The following is a 25842-nucleotide window of genomic DNA, read 5'->3' on the forward strand; positions in this document are numbered from 1 at the left end:
TCCACGATCTCAAACTAGAGATGATGCGAGCATGAAATTATGATTATATTCTTAAATTTTTTTTCAAAACTAGTCAATTTTTTTTTTTTGCTAAGATTCCATATTTGATGCTTTGCTTGTAACTTTGTCAAGAATTTAAATTTTAAAAAAGAATACGAAAAACAAACTATTCAATCCATTGAATTCTTAACCCCGAAGAAGGGTGGGGGGTTTATAAGGGTGTAGATTAAGGTGTGGAATGGATTCGGAGAACATTGTGACTCTGATTTCCAATCCGCTCCAATGTCATCCCTAGCGGGATAAAAGTTGTAAAATTAAAGTACACTAGGATTAACCTTAGTGGAGAGATGGAGACATTTCCATTTGCATACAACACGGAAGAATGAACACAGGTTACATCGGATGAACTTTAATCTTAGATTATTTCTATAAAATGAAGATTAATTATTACCCATAAAAGGAAAGAAAAGAGAGAATAAAAAGAAGAAGAAGAAGCAATCAAGGACTACAATATATGAAATGGTTATGTCTTAATAGAGAACTTTGTCTACTTGAGCAAACACCGGTGATCAAGCCAAGTGATAATATCTTCAAGGACTGAAAAGATTCTATCATCAGGTTCTCCTTCAAGAATGCAATGAAAGCCATCTGGGTAGAGTTTTAGAGTTTTGTCTTTGCTTGAGGCCTTCTCATAAAGAAACTGGCTCACTAAGGGATCAGTCACCTTATCTGCAGCTCCATGAAGAACTAGCAGTGGAGATGAAACCTGTGCCATATACATACCCCATTTGCTTAATTTATCCTTTAAGCTACTTTAAACACGACTAATAATTCAGGAAATCACAAAGTAAAACCTACCTTATGCACTCGCATCTCAATCTCCTTAGTAGCGTTTAGTAGTTCCACAGCAGTCTTCAATCGCACGGGACCATTGTAGCATGTCACATTGTAGACAGCCTGATTAGAAATGAGCAAAGCATTATTGACTCAATTATCTTCATTCAATACTGAGTTGTTTTCTCCAAGATAACATTTTGCCCCACAAGCAGAACATGTTGATAAGTACTAACCAGTTTCCTTTTCCTTTCATCTCTGAAGGCCAGCTCGGCCAAGTCTTTCTGCGGGACAAGCTTTGCTTTGGGGACAACATTGGACATAAGAGTTAATAGCTTCGCTGCCGCTGGTGGAGGTGTTACATCCTCTGCAATCTTTCAGCAACTCAATGTCAGCAAAAATTTTCATATTGTGAAGTACATTGGTCTACACACAAAATTAGGTCCTGCAACTTCTGGACCAGCTTATTAAGCAAATTCTGCACACAAGAAATCAACATCATCTTCTGTGAGTTGCTTGTGTTATGCTGGCTTAATTCTACTAATTGTTTGAAGAATGGCTCACCATTACGGACATATTTCACCGTTCCTATCATGCCTTGTGTAAGACAGGGTAAATTAACTTCCCTTGAGTGAAGCGGGACACATATCACAAGACTACTACTTGTCAAGATTGTCCATGTAAATAGGCAATCAACTAGTATCAATACTACAGACTTAGCTAACTAGTAGTAGAAACCTACAAGTCTCAATTTGCTAAAACCATAAATCCGAACAATGAGACAGAAGTCTTTAAATCTAAGTGAAGTCAACGATACTTCAGAGCTTAATATCATATAGGAAACTGAAACTGAAGATGAAGTTGATGAATGCTAAATAGATGTATACATTGGAACAAGGATGAACTTACTTTACACATTGGAGCCACAAGAACTATGCCATCCCATGCATATGGTTGCTTAAAGTGAACTTTGAGAGTAACAGCTCCACCCATGGACTGGCCCAATATGAAGTGAGGCAACCCCTTCAACTCTGGTTTTGCTGTCAGGCACAATTTGAAAACAACTAGTTAGTCTAAAGGCTAGGCTGCAACCCCTGATAACGAACACAGTTTAGACTAAAGCCAAACCTTTAATCTTTGTATACTGTTCAATAACATCGTCAGCTAGCTGATCAAAGCTCGGGATATAACCATGCAATCCTTCTGAAAGGCCAAAGCCTGGGTAGTCCATGGCGTACACAGCGTACCCAGCTGCCGCAATCTGCTTGGCAATACCTGAAAAATCCAAATATCACCAATACCATCCCTTGTGCATAACCCTTTAAAATGTGGCTCAAGTATAACAATGTACCAAAATCAAGAACATAGATGAAAGCTCCACAATTTAACAAACCTTCAAAGAAGAAAACACAAGTATCACCATACCCATGGCAGAAACACAATACGCCTTTAATCGGAACACCTTCTCTTGGCTTCCAGCTTTTACAGAAAATTCCTAGCCCCCTTGAATTTATTTCGTACCACTACAAGGTACAAACCCAGAAACAATTACAGTAAATAATACTGTACACACATTCTATCCATATACCTACTTATTTGCAAAAGTAACAAGCTTTACCTCTTCTGTTCTGATCCCAGTTGGAGCCAACTATCCACCAACCCATTGCAATTCAAGAGCAATATAAATAGTCAGACTACTAACTCATAGATAACAAATCAAAGGGTAGTAAGGTAATCACAGACCAACCTTAAACAAGCAGTGATCAAGTTGCTGCTGCAGCTCAACGAATGCGGATCGAACTCTTCTCCGAGCCGGAGCACAGTCAAGGCTCTGATCGGCGATCAAATTGAGCTCCTCGCTAACGCCTTCAATGGGTGGCCTTCTTCTCTTGGTCTTGACCGCTGCAACTATTATCTGACTTGTTCTTCTGGCGGCGACTGAAAATGTAGGCCTCTGGGTTTGGAGTTGTTGGGGGCAGAAAGGAAGCTCCAGTTGCTGGAATCTCAGAGCTCGAGAAAGTTCCATGGTGAGTTTGGTGAGGAAAACGTTAAGCACGGAGCTCTCAGAGTTCGAATGAAACCGAGTCAGATGACTAAGGTTGATGCTAGAGTTTTGACCGTCCAATGTGGACATCGCTTTCTTTGGAAGATGCACATGGAGCATGTGTAAAATATTTATCTACATTGTCTGTTGGTATTCCATTATAAAAAAAAGTACGGCTACAACTGTGATTCACATCTAGTCGGAAAAAAAAAAAAAAACCTGTGATTCTCTGCCGGTGTACATTTTCTTAAGGCAACCGTTTCAATTTTGAATTTAATCAAAAATTCTATAATGTTACGAAATATTGAAATTATAGAATCGGAATTTATTAGTAATTAATGTGGTACAATGAAGTAGTCTAATGTCTTTCGACAATATTCTAAAGTAGCCCATATAGCTCGGAAGCAAATGACAGAATTACATAGGGAAGCCCTCGTAATCCCAACTTTTGAGCTGTAACTCCGTAATATTATCATCTTTCACCAGGTTCAGTTCAAGCACAGTGTATCATAATGTTCAAGGGATATACAGAAAGGAATTAACTGCAAAATACAAGGAGGCTAGAAATGACAATATATTTTAGTTTCGGAAGCACCGGGAATCAAGCCAAGTAACAATGTCATCAAGGACGGTGGAAATTGTGTCATCAGGCTCCCCTTGAAGGATGCAGTGATAACCATCTTGATAGAGCTTCAGAGTCTTATCCTTGCTAGAGGACTTTTCATACAGCAACTGGCTCACCAAAGGGTCTGTCACCTTATCTGCTTCTCCATGAAGAATTAGCAATGGGGATGAAACCTGCAACATGTTTAGAATCTGGTCAATTCCTGCTGGTTTATAAGAAATTGGCAAAGAAAACCACAAATATCATCCGACCTTATCCAACTGCATTTCAATATCGCTAGTGGCCTTCAGAAGTTCTACAGCTGTTCTTGATCGCATTTGGTCCTTATAAGAAATCACATTGTAACCAGCCTATGTAGATAGACTAGCATCAGTATTTTGTTGGGGTTGAAAATAATGAAACAGCATGTGTCATTCCAACAATTGATTGAGGTTGATTCAATGAGTCTGCAGCCTATATAGTCATCACTAAACCATCTTGTACACTAAGCTCTTCCAGTACAACACCATACACGTCAAATTAAATTGAGAGAAGCACATAGGGCTAACCGTTTTTCTCTTTCCGAGCTCTCTGTAGCTTAGATGAGCTATATCTTTCTGTGGGAAGAGTTTTGCCCGAGGCAAAACTTCAGACATGAAGGCTAATAGCTTCAGCACTATTGCTGGAGGCATCACATCATCTGCAATCTTCAACAAATCTTTTTGAATCGGTGAAACAAAAGAGAATAAGGATTGTGATTATCAAACTAAATCATCATCTCATCATCAGAGGAGGAGCTTAATTACTTTACACATTGGAGCTACAAGGATCACTCCATCCCATTCATGCGGTTCCTTTAGATGAATCTTTAGAGTGACAGCTCCACCCATCGACTCCCCCATTATAAAAAAGGGCAAACCTTTCACTTCAGTAGATCTTCCTGAATTGCAAAACAAAGCAATTAGCCAATAGCAACCATATTATAACCACCAATGCCATTAGACCACTCTAACCAATCAATTTCACACCTTTGATACTAGTGAATTGTTCAATAACATCATCGACCAACTCATCAAAGTCTGGGATGAAACCATGCAACCCTTCAGAAAGACCAAAACCTGGATAGTCTACTGCATACACAGCGTACCCAGACTGAGCAATTCTCCTAGCAATACCTGAAAATCAAAATTTCACGCGTAAAGATAAAACCTTTCAAATTTTGGCAATCAGAAAATGAAAAGACATAGAGGCCAACCTTCAAAGAAGAAAGTGCAAGTACTCCCGTACCCATGGCAGAAACATAAGCCAGCTTTGATTTGATCACCTGGTTTTGGCAACCAGCTTTTGCAGAAAATTTCCATACCCCTTGAATTCCTTCCATACCACTAAATCGCCAGACTCAAGTTTTAAATCCATAACAATAAAACCAATGAGATTACAGAGAAAAATTCATTTCTTTCTTACCTCCTCTGTTCTGATGCCAGCATGATCCATCTGAATAAATATCACCGACATGAAAAACGCACTTTTATAAGTTCAATTATCAAAAGATCAAAACTTTGAATCTCATACTAGTAGTGTGATGAATGATCGAAATTCAACGAACCTTGAACAGGCAATGGTCCAGTTGTTTATGCACGTCGATGAATGCCGAGCGAACTCGTCTCCGAGCAGGCGCGTGATCCAGGTTCTGCGAGGCGATGGTGTTCATCTCTTGGCTTAAGCCTTCTATAGCTGACCCTTTCCGAGCCGTGACCCTGAGCCGAGTTTTGGGGACTGGAAATTGTAGTTTGGGGAGCGAGAGTGAATTGGGTACTTGCTGTTTTTGCAGGTGTTTGATCGGAGAGCTATATCTCCGGTGAAACAGAGACGCCTCTGGTGATCGGAAACTCAGGGAAAGATTCATAATTGACTCGTTTTTAGAAAGTCAATACAAGTCAGTGTATTTATATTGTGACCCAAGAAAAGGTTAAAAAAAAAGTTATATTTGTCTGGAAAAAAGAAATGAAAAGTTCAGGGTTCATGAGGATAGATGCTTGCAAATTAAGCAACTAGGTTTCTCACTTGTGTGGTGAAGGTGAAGATAGCGAAGATTGCGCTTACATCGGCCCAAAAATCGGCTCACAGAATCGTTGAAGAAAAGTTCATGTCAGTCTTGCAGTCATGTAAGAGTATAAAGCAACTTCACCAGATACAGGCGCAGGTAACCCTCCACGGGTTTTCACAGAACGGCTACGTTACCCCGAAATTAGTCACGGCATGTGCGGAACTGAAGCAAATGGGTTATGCCCACCAGGTGTTCGATCAAATTCCTGAACCAAATTTTGCTCTATGGAATGCATTGTTGAGAGGGTATGCAAAGAATGAGAGTCATAGGGAGGTTGTAGCTTTGTTTGGAAGGATGAAGAGCATGGACATAATGCCAAATTGCTATACATTCCCCGTTGTGATTAAATGTTGTGGGAGATTGAGTAGGTTGGTAGAAGGTGAAGAGGTGCATTGTGTTGTGATAAAATGTGGGTTTAGAGCAAACCCCTTTGTGGGAACGACGCTGATCGAAATGTATGCGGCTGGGGGAGTAATTGGAGCTGCTTATAAGGTGTTTGGTGAGATGTTTGAGAGAAATGTGGTTGCTTGGACTTCCATGATTAATGGCTACATTTTGGGTGGTGATATGGTTTCTGCACAGTGCCTTTTTGACTTGGCGCCAGAACGAGATGTTGTGTTGTGGAACACTATGGTTTCTGGTTATATTGAGCAGGGGGATATGGTAACGGCTAGAAAACTTTTTGATAAGATGCCGAGAAGAGATGTTATTTGCTGGAATACGGTATTGAATGGCTATGCAAGTAATCAAGACATTGAGGCTTGTGAGGATTTGTTTGAGAAGATGCCTGAGAGGAACGTTTTCTCGTGGAATGGATTGATTGGCGGGTATGCACGCAATGGACGTTTCATTGAAGTTCTGGAATCTTTCAAGCGGATGCTTACTGAGGGTAATGTGCTTCCTAACGATCCCACATTAACAACTGTGCTGTCAGCATGTGCGAGATTAGGAGCTCTTGATTTGGGTAAGTGGGTGCATGTATATGCAGAGAACATAGGATACAAGAGAAATGTATATGTTGGGAATGCGTTGATTGACATGTATGCAAAATGTGGTGTTGTTGACAATGCGGTAGATGTCTTCAAGAACATGGATAAGAAAGATTTAATTACTTGGAACACTATAATATGTGGCTTAGCAACACATGGACGCGGGGGTGATGCCTTAAAGTTGTTTTCACACATGAAGACTTCTGGATTGAAACCAGATGGGATCACCTTCATAGGCATTCTGTGCTCTTGTACACATCTAGGATTAGTCGAAGATGGCCTGTTGTATTTCCAATCAATGGTTAGTGACTATTCAATTGTGCCTCAAATTGAGCATTATGGTTGTATGGTTGATCTGTTTGGACGAGCCGGTCTTTTGGAACAGGCTGTGGAGTTTGTGAGGCAGATGCCAATAGAGGCAGATGTTGTCATTTGGGCTGCCTTACTTGGAGCATGTCGAACTCACAAGAACATTGAGTTGGCTGAGTTGGCTCTTGAACGGCTCATTGAACTTGAACCAAAAAACCCTGCCAATTATGTCATGCTTTCGAATATATATGGTGATCTTGGGAGATGGAAAGATGTGGCAAGATTAAAAGTTGCAATCAGGGATACCGGGTTCAAAAAATTCCCCGGTATTAGCTCTATTGAGGCCAATCATGGTGTGGTTGAATTTTGTTCCTTGGATAAGAGGCATCCTGAGACCGAGGAAATATATGAAGCCTTGAAGGGATTGACCAGTGCGCTAAGATCATCTGGATATGTACCAGACATTCTGGAGCTTGGGCATGGAGACTAGTCATAGTACCGAAATTAGGGAATACTTTTATTCATCTTTGATATTGTTGGATTGCAAGAATTAAAATCATCAGGTATGGCACTTCAAAATCTCTGTTTTTTGTTCCATTTTTGGACTAAGAATGAGCTCAATCCAATTAGCTAAGCCTTATCATATTGTTGCCGTAACTCTATAGTTTCATTTATAAACTTATTCATTTTGTGGTGGTTTAATTTCCCATTACTAGCTTCTCCTGCTCAGACCAAAAGAAAAAAGCTTCACCCGCATTGCCTCCATTTCTGAAGTCACTGGATCTTTATCAGTTTGATTTGTTTTGCTTTGTTTAAGCTAAAGCCCAATATGCCTTTAGGCCATAGGCCTTTTGACTCTTTCAGAACTAAAACATCAAAGAAATGGAGCTGGGGAAGAATAATTCATGCCTGAACTCTGTAGCCCATAAGTTGTCATTTGCTTATATTTTAATTACTTTCATGAATAGATAATTGAAAGCCATTTTCAGTTTGATGCTCGTGGGTTCCATTTTCAACAGCTCCTGAACTTAAAACCTTAGGTTGTCGCTTCATTTATATATAAACATGAAACCTAACCCATCATCCTCTGAACTTAATAAACTAGCTGACATGACATGCTTAACTTGTTGGTATTATATGTTTGTCCTTAAGCTAACAATCATTTGTTTATCTAATCTCTTAATCTCTCCTAATCCCTACTTAAAAACGAAACTGAACACTTCATCAAGATAAGTCCGGCGGTTATATATTCATTCTTGACGCCTAGATGACCAACAAATGCAGTGTAAATGGGTAGTCTTGGCAAGTTTTTTATTTTATAATTATCGAGTATATCGATATGGTTCACCAATAAAAGAGTATAAATCCAGATGATTATATTTGTTTTTGACACTAGTATACGTAATCTGGTTTATGTCTCTTTCATTTTGCATGTGGATTAGAGTAAAGTAGTTTAATGGGTGTGATTTGGACTTGATGGGTGTGTGTTTTAACTATTAGAGTATCTTTTTACTTCTATTTAACGTACGAATAAATTTGTTACGTTTGAAGTCGGTATGAAGTTGGTGTGAACATTGATCCCTAAAGAAGTTTAGGATGTGAATCGGATGATTATATATACCAAACTGAATAGACACAAACTAACTCATTTTCTTGCTGCATAATGTGACTTTTGGCGATGTATGTATGAATTGAAGAAGACAAGTAACCACTCGTATGTAACACATTGATCAAGTAGCTAGCTTACTGAACTAGAGAGTGATTTTGGCGGAGGATTAACAATATATTTGTTGAGGATTGTAGCATAAATTTTGGTGATTTCAACTTCAAAAAGCAATTCAACAGTCAACAGTTGAAAATCATAGGCCGCTCTTTAAGATTTAAGGAAAGTTGTTGTGAAATCGAAGAAAATGATACAAATTATCCTCCTCCAAATACAATTCATGTTGAATGATTACATCAACCTAAAAGTAAAGAAACAAATAGTTCCACAACCTCATATTCACGTAAGCACGAAGCATCTTTTCTTTTGCAATAACCTTCATCACCGGCCAGCCGTATATATACATACCAGAAAGTGATGGCTAAACGAAGGTATATCATATATATATATATAGATCATCTCTCACTTTCATCATACTTATGGTGGTTGGTTTCCAATTCATTAGCTTAATTTCCTTTCACTATCAAAAACATTTAGTTAAACAAAAACAATATATGAAAGAGAAGTGACGTCAATCTATCCCATACAGCATGCATCAACATCAACTAGCTGGCTCGATCATCGACATCAACATCAGCATTAAGAGCAGTGCAGTGATGTTGATATAATTAATAGTCGAGAGCAGACGCGATCACATTATCATCGATCTTCATATGTATTGGGAGCGCGCGCACGCCTAGCATGTGGGCTGCTTGCTTGATCATGCCTGTTGAATTCAAAAGCTGCAATATGCAATCCGAATCCGAATCTGCATATGAATATTATGGAAAGAAGAGTAGTAACTACGAAATTCACTGGTCAAGATATTTAAGCCCCAGTATCAAATCTTAGAAAGAGCCATTCTAGATGATTGATTAGAACTTTTCATCTTATGGTCAAAAGGATATTCAAGTAGCTTGTAGAAATTAATTAAGCTTACCCCAAAAGTCCCGCTGAGGATCGATATAAAGCTTAAAGAGGGAGAGAATTTAGGTTAAAGTTGCTGCTGCTGCTTCTGTTCTGGGTCATTTTCCTCCTCACCGTCACTATCCGTCAAATCTAAGCAGCTTTAGTATACATCAATGGATGTTGGGTAGAGGTCAATCAATTCTTGGATGCAGCTTGTTAATTATTAGAGACATGATATACTGAATGGGAGAAAGTTCAGTAGTTGAAAATGATGATTACGATGATGTTGATTATTTGAGCTTTAATTGAATCCGGGAAAATTCTCTTGAATACCATATTCAACACCATCTCTGATCTTTTAGTCGGCTTCTAAATCTTTGACACTTTATGCAGCACGAGCCATCTGATAGAAATTCGAATCCCCTTTTGAAACGACTAATTTCCATATGCTTGACTTGGATAAAGTTGCTCATCGGTCATCCTATTATCATTGTTGGCTAGCTTTTGGTAATTTTAAATGCAAGAATCCAAGCGCGGCAAATTTCTGAACCCCAACCTCTATCTAAAATTGACTTCAATAAGGTGTGATGCGGTTTTTTCTTCACTTTAATGCACATCACCCTTTTTACTTCAGATGTGCATGCACGAAGAAAAAACCGCACCACACTTGAATGTACATTATCTTTTTTACTTTAGAGTTGCATGCACATTTTTGCAATACAGCAGAAGTATTCTTTCTCACGTTCTCGTTTTCATTCTCATTCTAAGATGGTTTAGATTCAATGATTGGCGTACGTATTTACAATCATATAAATGATACGAAATTCATTTAATGACACGTTTACTTATTTGAAATGGAAAAAATTATGAATTAGAGACAACTAGAATGGGAGAAGAAAAGAATCGATATGGGAATCATTCCTAAACCCATATATACCCCCTCCCTTGGTTATCAAACTAAGAGTTATTCATGAATCGATTCCTGATAATGAGGTGAGACCCACACCCATTCTAATACCTATATATGTTAGTAAACGCATGAATCTCATACATTAGAATCATTCACATTCCTATCTATGTTAGTAAACACAATAAATTTCTCATACATCAGAATCATTAATTCATGGGTTTTTATCCATTTACCCCATTTTTAGAGATTTTTTTCCCACTTACCCCATTAAGTTTTTTTAATTCCCTCTTACCCAAAACACTCTAAGGAGGTCTTCCCTAATACCCCATTAAGATTTTTTTTTTGTTTTTTTAATTTTTTTAATACCATTTTACCCTCACCCCTTTGAAACTTAAAGAGAGAGAGAAAATGGAAGAGAGAGAAACCATAGGAGACTTCGCCGGAGCCCGGTCACCGGCCGCCGGAATCCGGCCAACTTTCGCCGGATTCCGGTCACCGGTCGCCGGAATCCGGCCAACTTTTGCCGGATTCCGGTCGCCGGATTTTGGTCACCGGTTGCCGCTCACCGGAATTTGCTGAAAATCTCACCGGAAATGTTTTTTTGCCCCCAATAGACATCTATTGCCCCCCAATAGACTTTTATTGCCCCCCCAATAGACGTCTATTGCCCCGATAGTCTATTGCCCCCCAATAGACGACTATCAGCCATGTATTGCCCCCCAATAGACTTCTATTGCCCCCTAATAGACATCTATTGCCCCCAATAGATGTCTATTAGCCATGTATTGCCCCCTAATAGACGTCTATTGCCCCCTAATAGACGTCTATTGCCCCCAATAGATGTCTATTAGCCATGTATTGCCCCCCAATAGACGTCTATTGCCCCCCAATAGAACTTTCGGTAGTCGGAATGGGAACTAATCTTCCTAAAATTAGACAAATAAAACTTTGATTAAAGAAAAAAATGAAGAGATTATATCAATTCAAAACGTCTATTGCCCTCCAATAGACGTCTATTGCCCCCCGATAGATATTCAATTTTTTTTGTTTCTTTCCTTCTGCCCTATTAACATGATCGATCCTACTCACTGATACATATTTCCAAAAGCAAAACTTAATAAACAACCTCCATAATAAATCACCAGACCGTGATTGATCTATCTTATTCAATCCATGTTATATTGCTATAAAGGCCCAGTAAAAATAAAGCAGGTCCTAAAGCCAGAAAGATATTAAGAAGAAAAAAAAAAAGGCATGCGATTTTGCAACCACAAGTTTGCACATCTATTGCCAAAAAAAATGTTTGCACATCGTTCTGGAAGTGTTAAGCTGAGGTTGAAATTGAATTGAAGAGAGTAATGGGCCCCAGAATGCTGAAACCCACGCCAAGTCAAAAAAGAGGAAATGTATGCTACCTGAAAGGTCAAAGAGGGAGAGATAGTTTCCTCTCCGTCTCACGGAGAATGACATGTATGCTACCTGAAAGATAAAAAAAGGACAGTTTCCTCTCCGTCTCATGCAGAAACAGTATAGATCGGGGAAAGACTAAGAGAGAGAGAGAGAGAGCGCGCGCGCGCAGAGACAGCCCTCCCATCCCTTTGGAGTCTCCCAAGCTCGCCGGACCTTCCCGTCGCCGAGAAGGTGAACCGTGAAGGCGAGAACAATCAGGCGCTGCCGGAGCCGCTCGATCTCGGCGGAGACGGAGTTGGAGAGCCAGGACAAGCTAGTCGACGGCGGAGAAAGCGCTTTGAGACGGCGGAGGAGAGATAGGAGAGTGAGAGAGAGCGCGCGGAGAGAGAAATCGGAATGAGAGAGACAGATGAGAGAGTGGCAGTGGCTGTAGTTTATTAATTAGAACGAGGGCAAAATTGACTTTTTACACTAAAATGGGTGAGTGAGAATAAAAATTTGTTGCTGGGGTAAGTGAGATAATTTTAGTAGATTTTGGTGCTTTGGGTCAAGGACCCTTAATTCATTCATATTCCAAGTAAATACACGTGTCATTATAGTCATTACGAACTCATTCTTACACGATTTAGTTTTACACCAAAGGGCTATATATACATGGGAATTTCAAACCTAGTGAGCTCGTCTTACAATACGATATGTACGTACGTCATGATTCATTTCTTTGCTTCTTGCATATTGGTTTAGATTGAATATTCTACTTTTGAACTTGATGTTCAAGATGGTTTCCACATACTAGGTCTAACAGCTCCACGTACTTCATGGCAAATGGTCAAACAGTCAAACTCTACTTTTGAGAAAACGAACCCATATAAATAGAAAATTAGATATTATTGCATTAAGAAACGTGATCCATTCAATTCATTAGTGATAGACATTGTGAATCCAATACCTATATGATAATATTGCACTTTTTTTTTTTTTGGCTCGACAAGGGAATGAGAGAGGCATTAGAACTCCTTAGTCCTTACCCGTCACCATCCAAAAATTTATTAGTAAAAGGCTGTAATTAGACCGTGATTTATAGGCCATTAGGCCAATAACGGCAGCCGTACCTTTGATCTTTATCTTATACCCGTGTCACTAGCTTCAAAGTAAGGCTAGTTACTAGTTCCAATTGGTCCTATGATTGTGGGTCTAAATTTTATGAATTGATTGATATATATGATGCCAAACCTCTCTCAAGTCTCTAGATCTTTTATTCTCTTAGATTCCTACAATTGATGTACTCGACCTCGCATTTCTGTACCAAATGCGCGCTAGCTAGCTAGCTAGATATGTGAAAGAGCGTACTCAAATTCTTGTTGAACCGACTGGCTATAGCATAAGAAGATGCACAAACTGAATGGCTTTCCGATCCAAGCACAACACCAATCCGATCAATAAGGCAACAAGTACAAGATCTCCCTTTAGAACAAAACACAACTACCTAAGGCTACCTCCAACCCATGATCTTAAAGTGCTAAAGGGCTAAATTTTAGCCCATTTGGACTCCAACCCAACAACCTAAGGACCAAAAGGCTTAAATAGAGGGCCAAATGTGAGGTTGTAGTGCTAAATATAGCACTTTGAGTAGCACTTTGCCTCTTTAAAAAAATGGATCAGATTGGTGGTGGCCCACGGGCTGCAGTTGATGCTGACGGGAGCATGATGTCAGCAACGGCTAGTTGCTGACGTCAGCTAGCCGTTGGTTTTTTTTTTTTAGCCGTTGGTTTGAATTTTTTTTTTTTTTTTAGCCATTTTATAGAAACGCCAAGCCGAAGAGTATTTTCGGGACGACAATAGAGGAAAATTTTTTAATTTTCTCAATTGTTACAAATTGGTCAAAGAATGTAATTGGGCGACTTTTGAAGATACACCACAAGTTATTTACAACACACCAACATCACAACAAAATTCTTCATTCGAATTAGATGATGATGTTGAACCTATCATCACAAGTTCCACCCATTCTCCACCAACAACTTCTCCAACTGAAAATCCTAGGCCAATTGGGCGAAATGCAGCAAGAAGAAGACTTGCCAAGAGAAAAGAAGCCGAAAGTAACGTTGGAGAAGAAATGGTGGCACACCTAAATCAACTAAGAGAAGATCTCCAGAAATCAAAGGAGGAAAGAGCAAGAAGAGATCAACTCAAGGAAGAGAGAAGAGAACGTGATAGGGAAGAAGCTATTTTAGCAATGCAAACCATCAATTTTACTCCTTTGAGTAAAGAGTATTATGACGGAAAGAAAAGGGAGATAATGGAGAAAATTCGACTCTGTGAGTTGTTTCCGTCATCCGGTTCGACGTCGAATGAGTACTGCCCGGAAATGGCATTCAATGACTCGGATGAGTAATTAATGTTGCCCAAATAAGGAAGATACTTCGCTGACCATACCTGGTCAGCTTTGGCTGACCATAACCACTAAGTGGGAGACACGTGTCCCCCTAAGCCAATTAAGCTTTCTACACGCGCTGATCCCGTCGGTGGCGCTGTGCTTCATGACGGGGATGGAGGTGGAGGAAGCAAGCATAGTACTGCTGCGAAGCAGGGTAGTACCCCGGAGGAGGATTTGCCGTTGCCGGAGACGTGCCGTTACCGGAGACAAGTAAGGAGATATCTCGATCCACGGTGTAGACTTTGATTGAGAGGGTGGGTGCGGTGGTGGTGACTGGAAACCGGCGATAGGGAGTGGAGAAGGGGTTGAAGATTAAGGAGGAGGAGGAATGAGGTTTGGGGATGGTCAGCTTGGTCGGGGTGAGCAGCCGATAGGGAATGGAGAAGAGAGAAGGAGAACAGAAAGAGAGAGGCCCAAAAAAACACGTGTTGGACCATGAGTGGCATTGGTCAGAACGGGCTGACCAGCCAGTATTGTCCCCCAAATAAATTGTTATAATCTATTAAAATTTCCTTCTAACTTTTATTTATTATGAATAAATTTTGCTTGTAACTTTTATCTTTTCTTACTTTGTCATGAATAAAATAAATATTAAAATTACTTTGTCATGAATAAAATAAATATTTTAAATTATCTTTAAAAAAAAAATACTACCGAAAAAATATTTTTTATCATATAAATTATTTCAATTACTATAAGTCAATTTAAAAAATAAGCGCGCGCGCGCGCGCGCGCACACACACACACACACACATATATATATATATATATAACCAATCCAAAATGTTATAACCACGTGGTTATATATATATATAACCACGTGGTGTGGTGTGTTGGTCGAATGGCCTAGTCTGGAACCCCCAGGTCTAGCGTTCGAATCCCAGCTCCATCCCGCCAGCAGATTTGAGGGACCCTTTGGGTTCGTGCGTCTGCGGTGCAGTGGATTAGTCTGGCTTTGCCAGGCTTTCGCCGCAATGTCGGTGCAAGTGTCCTGGCGCTGGGATACCACTACATGGGTGTGTGAGTTACTAACAACTAACCCGATCAAAAAAAAAAAAAAATCCAAAATGTTTAAATATATTTTAGGGCTATAATTTAGCCTTGACGGGTTGGAGACGGTTGATGTCAGATCAATGAATAGTACAGAATTTATGGCTAAAATTTAGCCCCAGAGCCATTTTTAGCCCTTTGGGTTGGAGATGGCCTAAGTACCTAGTTGGTGATGCATTAAGTGCGTGCACGGAGAGCAGTTTGCCAAGAATGAATGATATTGCAACACAAAGCAAAAACAGCAATGCAACATGAAGACAGGTATGTAACCATTAGCTGCTACATGAACCACTAACAATTTAACTTATTTTTCTTTGTTTTTCTCTTATGGTGCCTTGGAGGCTTCGTGTGTAGTGGAGCAATTACTTGCATCGTATCTCTCAAATGCATTTCAAATCTAGCCATATCTTTCATGAAGGCAATCAAGCTGCTGATGCCCTTGCTAACTATATATGGTGCTTCATCAGTTGGCTTTACTTGGTGGGATTCAACTCCAGATTTTATGGTGAGTCATTGTAAGAGGGATCATTTAGGTCTTTCTAATTTTTAATTTCGTTAATTTGTATTATTTTGATAGGAGGTTAACGGTGTTTTTTTATGTCTATGCTAGCTCATTTCTCTTTGTAATTTTCTTTTTATTAATTAAATTTCACTTGCTTGATCGAATTTTTTTTTAATAAATAAATATAAAAAATAAAAATAAAAAAACTTGTAAGGGCCAAGCATGTGATATTGAGCCTGAGAGACACATGCCTGGCCTGGCCCCCGCAATATCGAGAGTTTGAGACTGATCGATGATGAACGCCACCAATCAACTAAGATCTTATGGCCATGCCATCCTTATTTGCCTCCCAAAGTCCCAGTTAAGACACAGAGGCATGGAGTAATGGGAGCTAGAGTTCATGCACGCCATCATTTGTCACAATACATTATTGATTGTTCAGTTGTGAGACCTCTTCAACGTAGATTTCTATTCGTACACGTTGTATAACCATCACTATCCTCCCTTTTCTTTCATCGATAAATCCACCAGTGGAATTGATGTTATCATCGTTATTTCACTTTTATCTTTTCCCACTAAATTTGTTGGGGAACTCTATGTGTTAAATGATCATTGAAATTCATGTTTTTTTATTTTAGCTGATTTTTCTTAGAATGATGATTGCAAAAGAAACTGCACCCTTCAGAATTTTTTTTTTTTTTTTTGGCAAAGCACCCTTCAGAATTTGGATCATTGAAATTTTTATATACTAAGATAGTTGGGATTCGATATTACAAGGGTAAGGTTGTTCGTTCTCTTCAGTTTAGATTACAAATTCTTTTTCTACAGTATAGGATCATAAGAAATTTAACGATCGTTTAGTGATCAAACTATATGGAACGATTGAATAATTTTGGTTGTTGGGGTCAAATCCTTATCTTAGTTGGTAATTTTTTTTTAGATTAAATTCAGTTTACTTCCCTGAACTTTAGGGCTAAAATCAGTTTGGTCCATCTTTCTGAAAATTAATCGCGATGGTCCCTATACTCTCAAATGACATCACCCGAGTCCAAAATTTGAATTTGGCTTGAAACATGACGTCATGTGCTGAGTTTGAGCCGACAAGGGGCCCACTTTTCAGCCATTGACCCCCCTAAGAAGAGTAAATTCCCAAAATAACCTCTGAAGCTAAATTCATAAAAAAAAAAAAAAAAAAGGAACTCTCTACCCCCTCACGAACTCTCTCTCTCTCCTCAAACTCTCTCTTTCATAGAAACACCTCCTTGACCACTTCATCCTCTCCTCCGACCATCTCCGACCGGAAAAATGGTCACCTCCTCCTTTAACTCCGCCCACGGCTAAGTCACCACCTCGCTGGCGTCGTTCCACCTCGGAACCCATTGCCAGGAGAATCTCTTCTTCAATGGCTCCAAAGTCGAGCTCTCGTCGCGCTTAGCAGTCCCAGTCTTCGATTCTCCGACCGGGACCCTCTCTGCACGGTGACGCTGAAGGTGAAGTCGGCGTGGGTCGACGGTGTCTGTCGAGTGGAGGAGGACGAGAAGGAGCTGGACCCGGCGATTGGGTAGAATGCGCCGCCGAGCCAAAGAAGCTGATGGCGGTGGAGTCGAGGGTTTTGAGGAAGGTGAGAGAGGAATTTGGGGTTTGTGAGGATGGGAGGGTCTGGGAATCTGAGGGATGTGTATGATTGGAAAGGGTTGAAATTGGAGGTGGATTCGACAAAGTATGAGATTGAATGTGAGAGTGTTGATCCAGATTGAATGTGAGAGTGTTGATCCAGATGGAGCTAAGGAGAAGCTCGAGGAAGAAGAATAAGAATGAGGTACCAGGTCTGAGGTCTTGATGAGGCCTTCGAGGCACATTGGAGGATGTCTGGGAGCGGCGGTGCATCGCTGCCTAAACGGCACCGGCGGGTCCCGAAATGAGGGCCGGTGATGAAGAGGAGGCTTTGGGTTGGGGGTTTAGGGAAGGAGACGAAGAGAGAAAGAGGGGAGCTCCGAAACGTCGTCGTTTACGTCGTCTTTCATCTGAAACGAGGGAGAGAGAGAGAGAAGAAAAGAGAGAAAATGTAGAGAAAAATTTAAAAATTAGATTAAATTAGAAATGTCCATTTTGCCATTCTTGGGGGGTTTGAAGTCTGAAAAGTGGGCTCCTATGTCGGCTCCAACTCAGCAAATGACGTCACTTTTCGAGCCAAATTCAAATTTTGGACTCGGGTGATGTTATTTGAGAGTATAGGAACCATCGCGATTAATTTTCAGAAAGAATGATCAAACTTATTTTAGCTCTAAAATTCAGGGGAGTAAACTGAATTTAATTTTTTTTTTTTTGGGTCAACTGTCTTGGTAAGCATGGAAACTAAATCAAGTCAATAAGAAACTATGAACAACTGGATATAGACTAGTGTTAGTGTGTTTGTGCGTCTATTAGCAATAAAAAAAAAGGTATCTAATTTTATAAAAAAGACTGCCAGGGTTCTTCGCTGCAGCTGATGTTTGCTACATGTCAGATTCTAACTTAATTTTTTTTGTATTTTTTTAATCTCTAATGGAAAAGAACAATTTGGGGTCAACTTAAAAACTTGGCAAAGAGTTCTAGTACGTATCTGCACGCGGGAATATTGTCGAAGGGCCTTATTTCTATTGGTATTGCTACTGCCACACATAATTTGAACCAACATGTGTAATTTACTATTTGAGTGCAGGTTACTGTTGTCTCTAACATTGATCATGAAGCAAAGGACCTTTTGATTTGACCGAAAAGAAAAATGGCCAAAGCTAGCTAGGTTTCCGACATTACGTCAAAAATTATGCTATAAGGAGTAGAATCTCAATCTTAATGGTTTCTAATTAAGCCATGACAGCAAGCTATGAACCCTGAATGGCATGCAGCAATCTCTGGAGGCCTGTAAGGTGTGCTTCAATAACTTGGGTTTTAGGCATGAAATGGGTTTAGGAGCATGAACCTCCTCAAGAGGAGGTTGGAGTATGCAATATTAAAAGAGAACAGAGAGAGAGAAAGATCATTACTCTTAACAGACTTGGATTAAACAAGTGAGTTAAGCAAGAGAAAAGATGCATCTTGTACTGAATTCTTCTGACAATTTAACAATAATGCATCGGATTGCATCCTCCTTAATTAGTTGATTTAGTTCATATATGCAAATTCATGCATCACTCAATTTTTGGATCCTACTTGTTGTTTGAATCTCTATTTTTTAAATTAATTTTGACTTCTCTTACAAAATAGTTGATTTTGACTTTATACAAAGCATATGTAGTTAGTAACCTACAGTCCACATAATGACATAAATAACTGAAATTATGATTGATAGGATTCACAAATTTGAAAGCTTATTGTTATTCGCTACTTTGATTACTTGGGTATTTCATTTCAATGACGAAATAAAAATGAAATATTTGGTATTTGAGGGGTAAAGTCTTGGGATAGTTTCTTTTCTTGTTATGGTCGGACAAGTTTATATGAGCTTAAGGTTTAGGGTTTGACAAACATAAATAAGCCTCGTGTTGTCACTAAGCATTACTATTCTATACCGCTTTGATCAATCCATCTCCCCTTGAGATTGACGAACCTTGTAAATCGATAATTTTGATAGGCATTGTAGATCAAAAGTTTCAACGTCTGCTTGAACTTGGATAGTGCTCCATCTTAGCAGGGAGGTTTTGATCATACATCTTGATGGGTTAATTAGTACTCGTTGTGCTTATATATTACCAAACACAAGGTGAGTATTAGTGATCTTCTCCTTGCTAGAACGGGTAAACAATATATAGCATCATCAGCGGGGTTAATTAATAATTATTAGATTATTTTATTAGTCGACTCGGTCGTTATCGAGGGATAGAGCTATAGAGTTTGGTGAACTAGCTAGTAAAACATGAATCACTGCTTTTTCAAGTAGTTTTTTTACCAAGGGAAACAATATATAAATATATGACAAAACGCATGGTATATATACTAAAAGGCAGGCAGAAGATATATATATCAAGGGATATAGTTGGTCTATTCCTATGTATCATTGTAGTTTTCACCACGAATCCTTGTTCTGTCTATAGAAGGCAGTGAGAAGGTATATAATGGTCTCATTGACATGCGTATTAATGAAATTATGACGGATTATTTTCCGTGTTTTACTCCAAAAAAAAAGAAAGAATTATATATATGTTGTAGAGAAACTGAATTTGAGAGAAATTTTCTGTCTATTCTTATTGATAATAGGGGTCTCTTTATATAGAGGATTACAATGCATAGAATCTTAATCATACAAGGAAAGTAATCGTACATTGAATAGGAATCTAGATCCTTCTAATTTAACCCTATTACCACTAGGTCAAGTAACCTAGGGTTTGGGCCAAACACAAAATAGGGTTTACTTGAACACTCCCCCTTGTGTTGCCCAAACGCGGTGCTTCTCTCGTTGCCTCGTTAAAAACCTTGCCGAGTAACAAAAATCCAGTGGGACAAAAATAACCTCGGTCGAAGGGGAAAAAGAGCACAACACACCCTTCACGTTTCGAGACGAACATGTAGACATCTCCCCCTGATGTCTGCGCCTCCCCCTGATGACTACGATCATGGGAGTTCAGATAATTTCCGCAAGCCAATTCTTGCCAAATGTTTCTCGAACGTGGATTTGGGCAATGACTTAGTAAACAAGTCTGCCACATTGTCCTCAGATCGAACCTGGTTCACTTTGATGTTGAGGAGCTTCTGTTGTTGCTGATTGTAGAAGAATTTAGGCGATATGTGCTTGGTATTGTCGCCTTTGATGTAGCCTTGCTTCATTTGTTCAATGCAAGCAGCATTATCCTCATAAATGCTTGTTGGCTCATCTGTGGTAGACTTCAAACCACAATTGCTTCGAACATGCGTAACTATGGACCGAAGCCATATACATTCACGAACTGCTTTGTGAAGAGCAATAATCTCTGCATGATTCGAAGAGGTAGTGACTAAGGTCTGCTTTGTAGACATCCAAGATATCGCGGTCTTTCCCATGGTGAAAACATAACCAGTTTGGGAGCTACCTTTGTGTGGGTCAGAGAGGTACCCAGTATCAGCAAAACCTTCCAAAACACTTATATCGTTTTGGGATGGGGAGAGGGAACGCAATCCACCATGTGTGGCGTCCCTGGCACTTGATGGGTCCGAATCCATCTTCTCTCTATAGGGATAGAACAAGCCCATATCGATCGTACCACTTAGGTATCGAAAGATATCTTTAACACCAGTCCAATTGCGACGTGTTGGTGCAGAGCTATATCTAGCTAGCAAGTTCACAGCGAATGAGATATCCGGTCTTGTGCATTGTGCTAAGTACAATAATGCGCCTATTGCACTTAGGTAGGGCACTTCTGCCTCTAGCACTTCTTCATCGTCATCTTTTGGACGAAATTGATCCTTCCTTGGATCAATACTACGGACGACCATTGGGGTGCTTGAAGGCTTAATCTTGTCAGTGTTGAAACGCCTAAGCATCTTTTGGGTATAAGCTGATTGATGAATCAGGATACCATCTCTACGGTGCTCAAGTTCTAAACCGAGGCAAAACCGTGTTTTCCCAATATCTTTCATCTCAAACTCGGATTTCAAGTGTTCAGCGGTTTCCCTTAACTCTTTAAGGGTGTCAATTATGTTCATGTCATCTACATAAACCGCTACTATTGCAAATCCGGAACTTGTCCTTTTTATGAACACACATGGGCATAGTTCATTGTTGACATATCCCTTTCCAATCAAGTAGTCACTTAGACAGTTATACCACATCCGTCCGGATTGTTTCAATCCATATAGTGAGCGTTTCAATCTAATCGCAAACGCGCTCCGTGGTTTAGAGCCACTTGATTTGAGTAACTGAATTCCGTCTGAAATCTTCATGTATATCTCTGTATCTAGATCCCCATATAGATACGCAGTAACCACATCCATAAGCTGCATGTTCAGTTTTTCGGAAACTACCAAACTGACAAGGTAGCGGAACGTTATGACGTCCATTACGGGAGAATAGGTCTCATCGTAGTCGATTCCAGGGCGTTGTGAGAAACCTTGCGCCACAAGGCGAGCTTTGTACCTTACAATCTCGTTTTTCTCATTACGCTTTCTAACGAATACCCATTTGTGACCAACTTTTTTGGTGTTGGGCGGTATTGGCACAACTGGTCCGAATACCTTTCTTTTCGCTAGAGAATCAAGTTCTGCCTGGATCGCATCTTTCCACTTTGGCCAATCAACTCTACGTTGGCATTCATCAACGGAGCGTGGTTCGATGTCATCGGTCTCAATAATCTCACGCGCCACTGAATATGCGAATACATCATCAATGATGATGGAGTTTCTTTCCCACGTCCCATGTACACTAGTGTAATTAACAGAGATCTCTACGTTCTCAGGGATAGGTTCTGACATTGAGGCGTCCCCCAATGATGTCTCTTGGACATAACCATAATCCGGAACATTCTCATGGGATGGATTTTGAGTATCGATGATCAAAGGATTTGTTTGTGCCTCATTCGCTCTCTTTCTAGGGCGAGTATCCTTCGAACCAATCGGTCTACCGCGCTTTCTTGCGGGACCTGCGGCCATAGATGCCACATCATTGCCATGTTGGGCAATGGCGCCATCTCCTGGTGTCACAGGAGAGGCGTGGTGTCCAGTATTAGGGACATCCATCCTTGCAGGCACGTTTGCAGCAGGTATGTGTGATCTCGTCACTTTGGCAACATCAGAAAACGCATCCCGCAGAGTGTCTGCTACGTTCTGGAGCTCGATTATTCTTCGCACTTCAAGTTCTGACTGTGCGGTACGGGGATCGAGATGAGACATAGTGGGGACAGACCACGACAATTCCTGTCGTTCCTGTTGAACATATGTGTTCTTATCTCCCCCTAACGATGGGAAGACTATCTCATCAAAGTGACTATCCGCAAATCTAGCGGTAAAGAGATCGCCTGTCAAGGGTTCAAGGTAGCGGACGATCGTTGGAGATTCATATCCAACATAAATGCCCATTCGTCGTTGTGGACCCATCTTAGTACGCTGTGGCGGCGTAATAGGCACATAAATGGCACATCCAAAAATGCGTAAGTGCGAGATATCAGGCTCGTACTCAGTCACTAGCTGTAACGCAGAGTAAGATTGGGTGGCAGTGGGTCGTAGACAAATTAGCGTCGCTGCATGCAATATTGCATATCCCCAAGCAGAAACAGGGAGATTGGTGCGCATAACCAATGTCCGTGCTATCATCTGCAGTCGTTTGATAGCGGCTTCTGCGAGACCATTTTGGGTATGAACATGGGGAACTGGATGCTCTACATCAATCCCCAGTGACATGCAATAGTCATCGAATGTTTTCGATGTAAACTCTCCAGCATTATCAAGTTGAATTGACTTAATAGGATGGTCAGGGTAGTGAGCCCGTAGACGAATAATCTGGGCGAGGAGTTTAGCATAAGCAGCATTTCGAGTGGACAACAGCGCGACATGTGACCAGCGTGTCGACGCATCAACCAATACCATAAAGTATTTAAAAGGTCCGCATGATGGTTGAATTGGTCCACAGATATTCCCTTGGATTCTCTGTAAGAACGGAATGAGTATTTTGGGATCCTTTGCGTAGGACGGTCTCGGTCCTAATTTCCCAAATGAACAAGCTTTGCAGAAAGAGCGAGGGGCCTTAGAAGCAACCAAGGAGGATTTTGGTTGGGCCTGAGCGACTGTAGCGCTATTAGAAACAAAATGTGTGACTACATCTCCCATCATGGCATTCGAGCCATGGGAATTTTTGTTTATGGTGTCATGGTCATTGGGAGGAACAAGCATGGCGTCATGCTCATGGTTGGCGCCATCACATGGGACTTGGGCGGCCCTATGGCGCCCCAAGACGGCTGCAGCGCCAGATGCTGCAATTGTTGCGGTCTTGCTAAGTCCTGGAATCAATTTTCGATGCTTGCTTCTTCTCACTCTGAATAATGGATGTCCGTGTGAAGTCTTTAGTAGACGGAGCATCATATCACGAACAGGATGTCCTAGTCGGTCATGCCAAAGCCCATATGTGTCTGAATCCAAGAGATCTTCTCTTATGACATTATTGGATTCAATAGGTCGAATTGTAGTGACATAAAGTCCACTAGATTGACACATAAGCTTCTCTAAGATGCGCTTTCTTCCGCAATCATTAGAGGTAATGCAGAGGAATTCTATTCTGTTCTCACTATGCGTTTCCGCATGGAATCCGTTGGCTCTAATATCTTTAAAGCTCAATAAGGTTCGATTTGCCTTAGGAGCGTAGAGAGTTTCAGTGACTTTAATCAAGGTGCCATTAGGCAAAAGGAATTGGGTCATTCCATGTCCTTGAACTAAACCTGATGGCCCAGCCATCGTAGTCACAGATGAATATGTAGGCAACATTTCCAAGAATAATTGCCTATGTCGTAGAATGGTGTGCGTAGTCGCACTATCCGCAAGACATTGAAGTTCATCTATTCCTAAAAGAAAAGCTTGTAATTAAAAGGAGTCATAAAGAAAAGAACTCAACTTTTATTAATAAGCCAAACGGAATTACATCATCGTTTCTTTAACCAATATGGCAATTGCCTACATCTCTTGGAAAATAAAAAGACTTAATCAAAATCGCCAGTTTCTGGGTCTTGATCCTTGTAGTCTTCCACCCTTAGATCGAGATCACCATCTTGATCTTCTTGTTCCATGTAATTTGCCTCCCTTGCTTCACAATACATCTTGTATGCGTTTACAACGTTCTGGGATGCAGTACACTTCTTTGCCCAATGTCCACTTGATCCACATCTGAGACAAGCATCATTATGGTCAGGTTCCCTTGATCGAGGCGCTCTGGGAGCATTTTGAGGACGGTTATTGCCTTTGGTGGCGTTACCACCATAACCGGAGGCTTGGCCTCTCTCTCTCTTCACACGTTTACCTCCACGGTACCGTGCACGCCTATCTTGGCGGTTTCCTTCCTCTTTAGGGCGAGAATATGGACCAGAATGTCCAGAATTATCCCTATTCTTAGGGTTTCGCTCTTTGCGTCCTCCCTTGGAGGCGCGACTATAATTAGACTCTGGATTTGACTTGGTTCCCACGGGTCTAGAGTTATAGTTCTTCACAAGTATGTTGTCGTGTTTTTCAGCTACGTTCAAGGCACCAATTAGCTCATGAAATCTTGTGATGCATCTAGCATTGACATCAATCCGATAGTTTTTGGCTATCATTAATGCAGAGACGGGGAAGGTGGAGAGAGTTTTCTCGATCAACATCGTATCAGTTCTGTCCACAGAATTCCATCATAGACTTGATACGAAGTGCTTCTGAATTGTAGTCAAGTATAGACTTGAAATCACAGAAGCGGAGGCTATGCCATCTCACTTCTAAGTCTGGAAGCAGGGAATCACGGACGTTGCCAAAACGCTGCTCGAGTTCTACCCATAGTCTTCTTGGGTCTTCCTCATTGAGGTACTCATTTTGGAGCATGTCATTCATGTGCCTTGTCATGAGAATGATGGCTTTATCTTCATTCGCCTCTCTCGTAGCTCTATTTGCTTCAAAAACAGCAGCTTGTTGAGGAGTACGTACGTCCTGACTTGGCTCTTGGATCGTACTCAGGATCCCATCAGCCTTAAGATGCTGACGCACATCACGGACCCACTTGTGGTATCCAGCGCCTGTTGTTTCTAGTGGAGCAAAGCTCAACTTGTTCAGGTTATTCATCCTGAAAAACAACAAGAAAATAGGGTTAGTTTCGGAGCGAAGAAGGCTACCACGAAAAACTATAAAATTTCTGAGCGGAGTCGCTTCCAAGAAATTAGGGATTTTCTTAGCGTAGTCGCTTCCAAGAAAATCCGATTTCAAGAGAGGTTTTTGGATTAGATAGAAACGACGATGTATGTGGTCGATCGTTTTCTTCTCAACAAACTCTAAGTTTGGAGGACTCTACAAGCTCCAAGCTTGGAGTGAGCACGAACCCCCACAGTTCGGCTATTGGTCTCCCCTATGAAGAAGAAA

General features: G+C 40.5%; 3 protein-coding genes and 1 pseudogene across 3 annotated transcripts; 2 read left to right on the forward strand and 2 right to left on the reverse strand.

The window, feature by feature from the left end:
- Positions 1–398: 398 nt before the first annotated feature.
- Positions 399–2963, reverse strand: LOC133708247 (caffeoylshikimate esterase-like). Its single transcript, XM_062133708.1, has 8 exons — positions 2582–2963; positions 2453–2482; positions 2228–2357; positions 1963–2109; positions 1744–1874; positions 1071–1208; positions 859–957; positions 399–766 (listed from the first exon to the last, which is right to left on the reverse strand). Exons 1-8 carry the CDS (start codon positions 2858–2860, stop codon positions 548–550), a joined length of 1173 nt encoding a protein of 390 aa, XP_061989692.1. The 5' UTR covers positions 2861–2963; the 3' UTR covers positions 399–547.
- Positions 2964–3188: 225 nt separating this feature from the next.
- On the reverse strand, positions 3189–5406 carry LOC133708248 (caffeoylshikimate esterase-like). The gene is made up of 8 exons (XM_062133709.1): positions 5089–5406; positions 4947–4976; positions 4738–4867; positions 4511–4657; positions 4289–4422; positions 4052–4189; positions 3755–3853; positions 3189–3676 (listed from the first exon to the last, which is right to left on the reverse strand). Exons 1-8 carry the CDS (start codon positions 5386–5388, stop codon positions 3458–3460), a joined length of 1197 nt encoding a protein of 398 aa, XP_061989693.1. The 5' UTR covers positions 5389–5406; the 3' UTR covers positions 3189–3457.
- Positions 5407–5628: 222 nt separating this feature from the next.
- LOC133708246 (pentatricopeptide repeat-containing protein At1g08070, chloroplastic) lies at positions 5629–7714 on the forward strand. Its single transcript, XM_062133707.1, has one exon. The coding sequence runs from the start codon at positions 5629–5631 to the stop codon at positions 7375–7377; it is 1749 nt and encodes a 582-aa protein (XP_061989691.1). The 3' UTR covers positions 7378–7714.
- A 6220-nt stretch (positions 7715–13934) lies between these two features.
- On the forward strand, positions 13935–17564 carry LOC133711146 (triphosphate tunnel metalloenzyme 3-like; annotated as a pseudogene).
- Positions 17565–25842: the final 8278 nt, after the last annotated feature.

Source organism: Rosa rugosa, chromosome 5 (assembly GCF_958449725.1).
Source record: "Rosa rugosa chromosome 5, drRosRugo1.1, whole genome shotgun sequence".
NCBI classification, from domain to species: domain Eukaryota; kingdom Viridiplantae; phylum Streptophyta; class Magnoliopsida; order Rosales; family Rosaceae; genus Rosa; species Rosa rugosa.